This window comes from Cyprinodon variegatus, unplaced genomic scaffold (genome assembly GCF_000732505.1).
Source record: "Cyprinodon variegatus isolate N-32 unplaced genomic scaffold, C_variegatus-1.0 Scaffold5, whole genome shotgun sequence".
NCBI classification, from domain to species: domain Eukaryota; kingdom Metazoa; phylum Chordata; class Actinopteri; order Cyprinodontiformes; family Cyprinodontidae; genus Cyprinodon; species Cyprinodon variegatus.
In genome coordinates this window covers 494,255-505,841 of record NW_015150458.1, presented here as the reverse complement: position 1 = coordinate 505,841, position 11,587 = coordinate 494,255, and the positions used below count along the sequence as shown (strand labels likewise).

General features: G+C 36.0%; 1 protein-coding gene across 2 annotated transcripts; it reads right to left on the bottom strand.

The window, feature by feature from the left end:
- Window positions 1–99: 99 nt before the first annotated feature.
- Window positions 100–9,770, bottom strand: LOC107083964 (AFG3-like protein 2). Of its 2 annotated transcripts, XM_015373572.1 has the most exons (16): window positions 9,722–9,770; window positions 8,854–8,938; window positions 8,469–8,581; window positions 7,665–7,814; window positions 7,509–7,583; window positions 7,300–7,424; window positions 6,942–7,215; window positions 6,695–6,832; window positions 6,457–6,610; window positions 6,265–6,372; window positions 3,685–3,810; window positions 3,404–3,514; window positions 2,164–2,279; window positions 1,870–2,070; window positions 1,542–1,736; window positions 100–1,459 (listed from the first exon to the last, which is right to left on the bottom strand). In XM_015373572.1, the coding sequence occupies exons 2-16, from the start codon at window positions 8,936–8,938 to the stop codon at window positions 1,250–1,252; spliced, it is 2,181 nt and encodes a 726-aa protein (XP_015229058.1). In that variant the 5' UTR covers window positions 9,722–9,770; the 3' UTR covers window positions 100–1,249. The 2 variants fall into 2 exon arrangements, with proteins under 2 accessions (XP_015229058.1, XP_015229068.1); XM_015373582.1 differs by lacking the exon at window positions 9,722–9,770 and having other exon boundaries at window positions 7,665–7,725; window positions 8,854–8,939.
- Window positions 9,771–11,587: the final 1,817 nt, after the last annotated feature.

Sequence of the window (11,587 nt, the reverse complement as noted above, 5' to 3'; positions counted from 1 at the left end):
TGGGTAACATAACGCTTAGTTTGTAAAATGTATGGGCTCCTTTTAGAAGGAGTGTTAATAATTCAGAATGCCGTGACACACTGGATAAGGTGAAGCTTTAGGATGGTTGAAGATTCAATAAAGTATGGCTCCTTGTATGTTTTCTTGTCTGTTTTTTATTCTGTATGCTATACTTGTTGAAGTTACATTTATTAACTCAGTAATGATGCTCAGACGATTTAAAGTTTATAAGGTTTCTGCAACAGATTCACTCACAAAGTGAATTAAAATTGTTTAGATCATAAGGATATTTGCAATAATGCATTCAAACTTTTTAGGAATATTAAAAACTAACCCTGCAATTATCAATACTGCTCCACAGAGACATAAAAAGGTGTGCTAGCCTCAGTAGCCTCATACAAAACAAATCAGTATGTTTGTCCTACCCTTTGTACATGTCATCAGATTTAGAAATATTACAAAAAAGTGTCATTTTGACTGATGTAATAACAAATTGAAACACTTTTTTTAACATATCAATTCTGCACCTTGACAGAAATATTAATATTGGATTAATGTCACTGAGAAACATTAAGTTAGTTAATAAGAAATAATCTCCATGCATGAATTAAAAAAACATAATCTAAAACAGTTATTGATTTAAAACATGCAGAAAACGTACATTCTGGAGTTTTATAAACATAATGGAACAACTAATTGAAAGAAATATTTTAAAATTTGGTATTTCAAGGACAAATTTCCAGCAAAAAATCAACCAAAATAAAAGCTGAACGCAGAGCATTCCTGGAAAGAAAACTGTTGGAGGATGCAAAGGCTGGAAGTTTGGGTGGAGGATCCAGGAACTAGAATTAAAATGGAAAAGTTTAGATCTAGGAAGATTCATGTGTGGGAATGGCCTGGTCAAAGTCAAACCAATTTCAATTTAGCCATCTACAGTATATGTGTGTTCTTGGCTGAGCTTGAGATATCCTGCACACAGGGCAAATATACCTGTCTCTAGGTGTGCTATGGGTAGTTATACAAAGTTTGGACTTTGCTGAATGCATATGATCACCAACCTATTTTTACATATGATTTGTACAAAATGCATGTGGATCCCTCTTCTTCCACCTCATATTTAGCTCATATTTTGTCTGGACTACATGAGTAATCTAAAAAACAAAGCTTGAGGTTGAAATATGGATACAAATATTTTTGCAGGATACTGTTCATTTGTGAATGAAGCACAAAACAATCTGCACATCCTTATCTACAGGTAAAGAGCTGATTTGCTTTCTTTATTGTTCTCTTCACTTCTCTGCCTCTCCTTTGGTCCTTCAGGTAGTAAATTTTCCTCTTCAAAGTCCAGCTCTTCACCAAACTCCTCATATGAGCTCTTCTCCTGAAAGGGTCGAGGTCCTAGAAGCTCAACCATGTCGACTATGTTCAGCATCTCCTTTTCAAGAAGACGCTTTGCCACCTAAGATTAACAAAAAAAATATTTCATAACAATAAAAAAAATCAATTAGCTAACAACAGCTCAACAATAGCCAACAATTCACCTTTTCAACCATCTCCTTCTTGTCTACAACAAGCTGAAATGTTCGCTTGAAGGCGACATCCACCAGTGTTCGGACCTCCTGATCTATGAGTTGCGCTGCAGATTCACTGTAGGGCTTCTCTTGGAAAGCATTTGGCTGAAGGTGGAGGTCAAATGAAACCAGGCCAACAGCCTTGTTCATTCCAAACTGTACAACCTGAACAAGAAATGATCATTGCTAGAGTAAATATCCAACATGCAAGAAGAACATTACAAATTATTTTGTAACTTGGCAGGGATCCTGGTTGTTTTTTGAGTTATTATCCTGATAAACACACAATGGTAATTACTTGCTCATACGCTGTCTGTGTGACCTTCCTGAGGTCCTCCTGGGCTCCAGTAGAGATTTGTTTGAAAAAGACCTGCTCAGCCACTCGACCTCCTAACATCATGCACATCCTGTCAAACAGCTGATCCTGGCTCAGCAGGTGCACCTCTTTACCTCGATACTGTGCATAACCCAGACCTCTGCCATGAGGGGTAATGGATACCTGATGATAATGTAAAGTACAAATCTACCTAATTAAACATAGAAACTAGGATCTTATTTCATGAGAAATGGTGAACCATATTGAAGGGGATACCTTAAACAGTGGTTCTGCATGCTCAAAGAACCATCCTGCTACGGCATGACCTGCCTTGTGATACGCCACAGTTGTCTTTTCTAGAAGCTGAATCGGCTGAGCGTTTTTCTCCAAACCTGAAATCAGAAATATTGGTTTACACAATCAGTTGACAGCAAAATCTTCCCAGATTTTTGCATGAAACACCAAATCTATGCGTAGTTTTTATCAAAATGTTTTACTCTACATTTTTGAATTCATATCAAAATTGGTCTCTGATATGAAACATGCTTTCAGAATGATTAACATTTAGTTGTTTATCAACTAGATGTTGATCATTTTGATGTTGATAATAGTTAATTAGCCCAGAGATAGTTCTTATAAAAAATACAAGAAAGTAATAGTTTTGAAAAATTAAAGGCATGAAATACTCAACTCACAAAATGTTCACACTATTTATATTCAATCTTTCTTCCATCACTGATTAGAAAATAAAGGAATTGTACTTTAAATATAAAATTTTTATGATTTATTTTTGCTTCTTGTTCAACAAAATGCATTTTCAACAATGTGTATTCTAATTGACAAAATCATTTGCTTTAGATAAATTAATGTTTCAGTTGACTCTTAAAAATATATTTTATTATCACCACGTTGTTCAATCTGGGCGGTTTGTCTTTTATTTCTCACTAGAAATTCTGATTTTGAAATTCTATTCTGTCTGTTTTTCTGAAATTTCTTTTATTCATTTTTTTATTTTATTGAAATTGATATTGTATTTTTTTATGTCCACATATAGCAAGTAAAACAAGCAGTCAGGTATTCTGTATCTTTTCTCATGACCGCTATATAAGTTTATTATAAAACTGAGCACTCAAATGTCCAAACTAGGATGAATGATTTTGCCAAAAATTGAAATTGCGATTAACTGTGTCCAAAATTGCGATTTTATTTCTGTTTTCTTCTGCACTTACTCCAAGTTTATAGATGTTTTACACCAGGCTTACAGTTTATGAAATTTTGCATGCATACCCAGAGATCATTCTTACAGGACTTTATTGTAAGTGCTTACTCCTACTTGCATGCATGGATCTGCATGCTAGCTGCAATTCTCACTACTGTGTGGCCCTGAAGGGCTGGAGAGAAAAGTTTAGTTTCTAAAAAAAATTTTAATTAGTGTCGTACTGTTGTTAAATATGATGTGATTAAAAATCAGTGCCTCTGCGATTTGAAAATTGCATTTTGTTTTTGTTTAACGTACCTCCAATGACTCTCTCAACAGCCTGTTCAAAGTGTTGAGCACTGATGTCCTGGCTGAGGTGGCGAGCAGCTCTCAGTGCAGCTTCATTACAAACATTGGCGATTTCAGCCCCTGATACACACAAGTACTAGTTAAAGGGCCTAGTAATATAACTGTCATCTGATGCTTTAAAATGTTTGTATGTTTGGATTAACTAATTTATTACAGGCTTGATAGTAAAACAGTTTACCATTTTTTAAGCTAAGATAATAGCATCAGTAGCAGATGCTTTCTATTCTTACCATTGAGACCTGTGGTCTGTAAAGCCAGCTTCCTAGACAAATCTTCTAAATTTAAACCAGGCCCCAACTTCAAAGGTCTCAGATGCACTTTGAAAATGGATGCTCTGCCTTTAATATCTGGCAGGCCTGCAGGAAAGGAAAAAAACAAGCATGGTATGACATTGGTGATCCATTATTAAAGCAATATTAAGCCAATTTGCTCTGCTTTCCTCTACTGACAATGAAGCCTTTTATGTAAACAAATACATTTGAATTACTGTATTGCAAAAGTGACCATAATTCAACATGGTAAGTAGCTTCATAAATGACTTAGATGTAACATTATTTTAGTTAAGTTATAGGTAAAGAAAGATAAGACCCTTCTAGGCAAATGTTATACTTTAAATATATTGAACCTTTCTCACATTTTTTCACATTACAACAGCAGAATTGATATTATTAGGATTTAATTTGATAGAATGAAAAAATATCATTAGGATGGAAAAGGGTTTGTAAATAAAAACATGAACTGTTTTTGTGCCAATTACTCTAACTCTTTAACAGTAACCACATTAGTGAATAGAGTCAACTTGTTTAACTGAATATTTTTACAAAAAAAAAAAAAAAACAGTCTGACACTGGGCAAATTTTAACTCTCTTCCACCCCTCTTACATACGGTAGTGGCAGCATCATGCTGTGGAAACACATCTGCAGAAATAGAGAAGCCATTGGGGATAAATGGCAAGATGAAGTGAGTACAAAAAAAATAAATAAATAAATAAAAAAAATAATTAAGTGATCTAAAGATGAGGAGATGGAGGTTCAGATTCCAGCAGAGCTAGAATGGTTCATGTTTAAGCCCATTCAAGCTTCAGTCTGCCGCTCAAAGTCCTGACCTAAATCCAATTCTGAATCTTTGACAAAAAAAAGGACACTTTAGCTGTGGGGAAGAGCCCCTCCAAATACCCTACCAAAACAATTCTCTTGATATTTAATACAACAGACTAATTGAAGTTGTTTCAGGCCTTTGGCCAATATTAAATTATATCAAAGGTGCTCTGAGTCTTTCCTTTCTAAAACCTTTCTTGTAGACATGGCTATATTTTTCAGAAATGTCATTATTTATATAAAAATAAAAATCAAAGATCCAAAATGTTTTGTTGATCAAGTGCTGATGCAATGAAGTCACTGAAATACATCAAAATACATCAAAATCAAAAGGGGGGAGATATGGAGCATTGATATAGAGTTTTCTCTTAAGGCACCTTCTGCTTGTTATTGTAAACTGAATTTAATTAGTTTCCAGTTGCAATGAAAACAGAAACACTTCCTAAAGATGCCTTTCTGGGAAAGTCAAATATCCGTCTCCAGTATTGCTACTGCACATGCACGATGTAGAAGTTACAGATAGATAGATTTGATACAAAGGATGGTGGCGTTTTAAATCTGATGCAAACTCAAACATATTTCTCGTGGTTTCAAAGTTAAACTAGAGAGAAACGCCTTGCTTTTGGTATGTACGGTATTAGTTTCAGAAACTAGCACACCAGCTAATGACAAATTGCACCATTGTCCGACTTTCAAAATAGAAGGTCCTAATTTCCCCTAAAGTTATAAATGTGTGTGTGCATAATTGTTTGTTTCTGTGTGTACTGACAAGCAGGTATTGACAATGAATACAAGAACGTAGCCTCCGGCCCACAATCTACTGCAGTTGTGGGTCTAAAGACTCTTGAGCAAGAACATTAATATTGAAAGAGGCTCAAAATCCAGTCTGATCAAGCTTGATCTACTCTGGAATAACTGGCTTCCAGGGGTGTGAAGCCAGTAGACACATATTTATAGCATTTAATGCAGCAAAGGGTCGTTCTACAAAGCTGAAAGTCTGGGGGCTGAATATAAAAAACCTGACACACTTTTCAGATTTTCATACATCTTAAAAAAGTGCATTTCTTGTTTCTTCTGTATAACAATTAGGTTTTTCTTCCTATTGTTGTATCGTAGGAAATGTTGATTTAAATCATATGACAACATATTAAAAAACAAACTTTTTCTAAACAGTTATATATTAACCCTTTCATTGTTTTCTTATATTTTTTTTTTCATAAATAGATCAGATCTCTGCACAGATTGCATCAAGCAAATTAAATATTCTCTGAACAAAAAATGTCAACCATCCCACAATCCCCAGAAACATAAAAGCACACAGACAGCACCGTATGGGTTTAAATGCTATTAGAGAGAACCAGATGAGAAAAGAAGATGCAAATTGAATGAACTTTGAAATCTAACCTAAGTATCTCATCTCTTGTAAAAAAATAAAAAATAAAAATAAAGAAAATAAATAAATAAAAAGGTATGCTCAGATCTGAATACATTTCAGAGCAGGTGAACTGTAGCAACAGTTCATCACAAAACACAGGCAATTTAGGCCGAAAACAAAAATATGTAAACAGGAAAATGTTGTATAAAGTACAATTAAAATGGACTTTTCCAAAAAAAACTTACATAAGAACAGGAAATTATACAGGAAGACAGGAAAAAAAACAACAGGGAGAGATGAGAGTCTTCAGAAAAGAGTCTGTTCTGCTGTTCTTTACCCAAATGAATATGTCGATCAAAGCGCCCCGGTCTCATAAGAGCCGGATCCAGGATATCAGCTCGATTGGTGCCGCCTAACACCACGATGTTAGTGTTGCTGTTGAATCCTGCAGCAATAACAATATGCAGGGCTTTTAAAATGCAATATAAGGATTATGAGGGGAAAAAAATAACATGTTAAAAATGTTTACCATCCATTTCCACAAGCAGTTGGTTCAGAGTGTTTTCCTGCTCGTTCTGCCAGCCAAAGCCCTCTCTGCCTCTCTTCCTGCCAACTGCATCAATCTCATCAATAAAAACTATGCAGGGTGCCATTTTGCGAGCCGTGGCAAACACATCTCTTATCTAATAAACAAATCATAAGTTGTTTGTATCATGGGGAGACGACACTTTTAAGCACATTCCACTCCTTTATAAAGCAGGACTCACTCTTGCAGGGCCCATCCCTACAAAAACTTCTTGAAATTCGGAGCCATTGACTGTGATGAAGGGGACATTGGCCTCCCCTGCAGTGGCTTTTGCTAGCAACGTTTTTCCAGTTCCAGGGGCTCCTGATAACAGTGCACCCTGAAAAGATAAGAAACCTCTGATATAAGGTGAAATGGAAATGTATCAAACTTATTATGCAAGCAAAAAATCTTGGATGCACTTAATATGAAAATATAGCCAGACCTACCTTTGGGATCTTAGCTCCCAAGTCATGGTACTGATCTGGGTTCTTAAGAAAGTTTACTAACTCCAAGATCTCTAGTTTGGCCTCTTCACAGCCTGCTACATCCTTAAAGCGAACAGTTCCAGTTTCTTTAACTATCTTAACTTTTGATGCATTCATCCCAAATGGATTTCCTTTTAAACTGCTGCCATGTGCTCCTGCCATGGGCCCTTGTCGGGTTGCAAAAAGTAAGAAGCCAACCAGGAATAAAGTTGGGAGGACACTTAAAACCATTGACCTGTGGATGAAGAAAAGTAGGATGATACTAGAACATAAACAAAATGTAATCAAAATGCAGCTTTAGTATTTAAATGAATCCAACCCGTCACTTTCACTGGTGTAGAGTACAGGTATTTTTTGTGTGGAGTCCAGACCCATTTCCTCCTGAACCATGTCCAGCTTATGTTCAAATGAAGCCACACTACCAATGTTGAACCACAAATAATTCTAAAACACAAAAACAAGGAAAGAATTAAGATGCAGCCCTTCTCTGAGAAGAAGCAGGACACAGCCGTATCTTTTCCTACTGACCACTTCTGATGAGTTCACTCCATCAGCAGGAAACACTTTGACATACTGTTTATTGACTACCTCTACGCGCCCAACCTGTGTGGACAACATGATCTGTTTACACTAACAACGAAAAAGGATTAAATGAGAAAGAAACTGAAAACAAACTAATCTCACCAAGCCTTTGCTCAAGAACCGATGCACAAAATCCATCCAGGAGATCTGGACTCCGGTCTCCCTGAAGTGGAAGTATAGAAACGCTGTGGTCATACCTGCTGCACCTAGTGCAATGTTCTGCACAGTCCTTTCATCTAAGGGAAAATCTTTCTAGAGGATTGGGAAATGTCGAAATGAAAACAAGTCAGCTTATCACTGCTAATATGGATTGTTACAAAGGAAACCTAAGGAAACCCGAAAGGTATAGGTGCATTTTATTAAAACCTAAAAACATCAATAATTTCTCATTCTTAGCCTCAATGATAATTTTCCTATGAGTAAATATCTTTTCCATCTTTCCTTTTATATAAATATGTATGGTAACAAGAAATAAAGGCTTTGTATGTTTTCAATGGTAATGGTATGTTTCATTTATCTTTGCATACTAAATAAAAGGGTTGAATGATTTGGGCAAAAAATCAAAGTTGCGATTATTTTTAACCAATATTATTATAGGTTTCAAAATAAAATTGCGTTGCTTCTAGATACTTTATTTTAACCTTCTGTTAAAAAAAAATGCATGCATGAACCTGCATGCTAGCTGAAACTCTCTCTGCCTTTCAGTGTTTTATTTTTTCTTCAGATTTACAAACTCCACAATTAAATAGCATCCTTATCTTAAAGATATTTACTAGATTTTGACTACTTAAATGAGAAAATATCATATACTTTCATGGATATTTTCTCATAAATTTATACTACAGTTTAAAAGGTATTTATTTTTTCATGTTAAGCTGTGTAAAACATGGATAAAAGGATTTATACCTTAAAACGTGTCCACCACTGGGATTCCTTTTTACCTCCTCCTTTTTCACCTCTGCCATCATTTCCTTCCTGTTTTTGGCTTCGAAGTGAAATTTGATCCCTCTTTCTTGTATCTATATATTAACAGCCAAACATGAATTGTAGAAAAGCAGACTTCAAAGCATATTTCAAAATCCCTTTGATAATGAGGTCTCTTTCAATGAGTGTTCTGCTGCCAGTTCACTATTCTTTTGGAAATAAATGTCTTAACCTGACAGAACAAATTAAACGAGGAAATAATCACACTGGCTACACTGGCCAAGAAAATTTGGGTCACTGGGTCTAGTCATCAGTTGGATTTATTGTTGTGTGAAGCATAAGATGGCACATTGTGCTCTTCACGTACCTTTTGGAAGCCTGTTTGAGCTCAATAACCGTGAAAAACTGTTGTGAGGCAGTCCTCCACATCTTCTTCCAATGAGCAATGCCATCTACATAACAGATGAAAAGCTTTGATATGCAATATATCTGTATACCAGAGAGGTACAACAGCTGTATGACGGTAGAAAAAGATTTATAAAAATCTAATTAGGTTTTAAGCTATAAGAAACCCCCCTTTGTTTTCTTCCAGCATTATAGGATTATTTAATCTTCTTAGTTAGGTCCTTGGTGCTGTAAAAGTCTGTGACATTTCACCTATTTTTATATGATAACAATTTTTTCACTAAAATCTTAAAAAAAGAAAAACTTTTGGGGAGTAAATTTTACTTAGAATATTTGTTCTCAACATTTTTACAAAAGCTAAGCTTACTTCATCAACAACACAGCTCCCACTGACTTTAAATCTTTACACTTGTCTTAATTTTCTTACAGAATTTAAAACCAGAAAATAAAATAGATTATCCCCCCATCCATCATGTTAAAACAAGAACAGCAAAAAGAACATTATGCAACTCAGGAAACTCGCATATAAACTGCATAATCAGGGCCTCTTGGTCCCATGAGGATACAAACAGAGAAGGAATGATGCAGAAACAGCCCATGTTTGTTTGTTTGAGGCTTTGAGGGGCAGCTGTCAGTAGTAGCCTAACGCAAAGTTTTTTTCTCACGATAGATGCGGAAACCTACAGTATGCATCTTAAAGGAAACGCTGATGAAAACTACATAATATATAATTTATATTAATATGCATATTTTTGCGTCTGTGTTTGCATATCTATGTTATCTCATGCTGATTTGCTTGTTTTGATAAAAAAAAAAACTATTTTCCTTACCCAAGCCTTTCTGGAGCGAAAATGAAAATAAACTGTGGAAAAGTTTCCTTTAAAAATCCGGAGGTTCCATAGAGGACGCATGCTGAGTAAGAGGAATCCCATCAGTGTGACAGAAATAGGAATATGGATCCTGGTCTCATACATCTGTAGCCATCTGTCCAGAGACGCACAGTGGAGGCTGAGCTCTGAGCGGCTGGAGGAGCGCAGCGCGCACCTAACTACAAGTTCAACCCACAATCTCGCGAGATATTTAGGCTCAGAGCCATGGAAAGAACTATACAAATTTGGAGTTATCAAAATATTTCCGGTTATGACAATTATGTTTTTGTCTGATACTCCTTTGTTTATTTTATGACGCTATTATAAATAGATAACCAGGTTAAAGGAGAAAAACAACGCAAGCTACTGATACTTAGGCAAAAATCAATTGATACCTAAAGACAGGGCCCAAAGTGGCAGCCTAGTGGTTAGGGGGGAGTTCAAGCCCCACTCCCACAGACTACCACTCTGAGTCTCTGAGCAAAGACCCTTAACCTCACACTGCTCCCCGGGTGACGCACAATGGCAGCCCACTGCTCCTCAAGGGGATGGGCTAAATGGAGAGAGTTAATTTCATTGCTCTGTACTTGTGACAGTGCAATGACAATAAAACGCTGGAAAAAAAACAATTGGAGGCTGTGCAAAAATGTCTCAGAAATAATTCTAGGTTAGAGCAGGTTTTTATCCAGAACCAGCGATCAGGTGTCTGTGTGCACCCTGTACCCCTAACTTGCCTCTTTTTAATTCAGTTATTTGTCCTATTAAATCTACAGCTCTCTTCCCAGAAATTATTTATTTTATGTATTAATATGGTGGAAAAAACAATGTTTTTTAGACAGAGATGGACTGGAGTCAAGACTGACCAGAACGTCTCTGCAATTTCTGGCTTTAAGCTTAAAATAGGAACACAAATGTATACCAGGAAAAATTATGCAGCAGGAGGGTTATATGCGTCATGACTGAAGTGTCATTCATTTACCCCTCACTGAGGACTTCATGGGAAAACGTCCATGCACTTTATGAATGCTCTGATGTATGCAGTTCAATGCAGTGAGTAATGCTCTGATCTTTAAACTTGGAAGCAAAGTCCAGTGGATTGTTTTTTTACTTTCTAGGTATGACTATGACCAGAGTGACTGAAAATCTTCACCAGCATACAGTCCCAGAGGACCTTCATGGCTCCCTGTCAACTTTAAAAGTCCGTTCAAAATCCTCCTTTTCACATTCAACGTAATCCATAATCTTGCTCCCCATACCTCTCAGATCTCCTTCAGATTGCTTCCCCTACCTGTACCCTTAGATCCTCCATCCACCTTGTTGCTTTGCTCTGCTCTGCTCCCTAAGTCTGGAATTCACTCCCTCTTGATACTCTTAATATTTACACTTTATCTCTATTTAAATCCAGACTAAAAATGAATCTGTTGAAGACTGCATACTTCCACTCACTGCCTCCCCTGTAATGTTAATAATTTTTATTGTTAATTGTTTGTTGTATAGTGTCCTTATGTGTCCCAAAAGGGGCTTTGAATAAAATGTACTATTATTGTTAACCGTAGTATGTACAAAATCAACTTCATTGAAATGAATATTCCATTTATTGAGCAACGATTGTTATAGAAAAGTATATTACCACCGAAAATAGAATACAATAATGCACTGAATAAATATACGTGTAGTCCAGCATGCGCTCATGTACATAACATACCATATCTTCCCATGTTTATTTATAAACTGCCTAAAAACCGCTGCTAGCTAAAACAATGTGCTATAAATAGCTTCAATTTACTGTACAAAGGTACAGACTATGAGAAAAAAAACAGTCTAAAA

What these genes read in the sequence shown, in the direction of transcription:
- LOC107083964 (XM_015373572.1), bottom strand. Translation starts at nt 8,938, where the DNA reads ATGGCATTGCTCATTGGAAGAAGATGTGGAGGACTGCCTCACAACAGT. An exon ending in CTCAAACAGGCTTCCAAAAG is followed by an intron (nt 8,582 to 8,853) that starts GTACGTGAAGAG and finishes GTTAATATATAG; the next exon opens with ATACAAGAAAGAGGGATCAA. An exon ending in TGATCGACATATTCATTTGG is followed by an intron (nt 3,811 to 6,264) that starts GTAAAGAACAGC and finishes CCTTTCCTGCAG; the next exon opens with GCCTGCCAGATATTAAAGGC.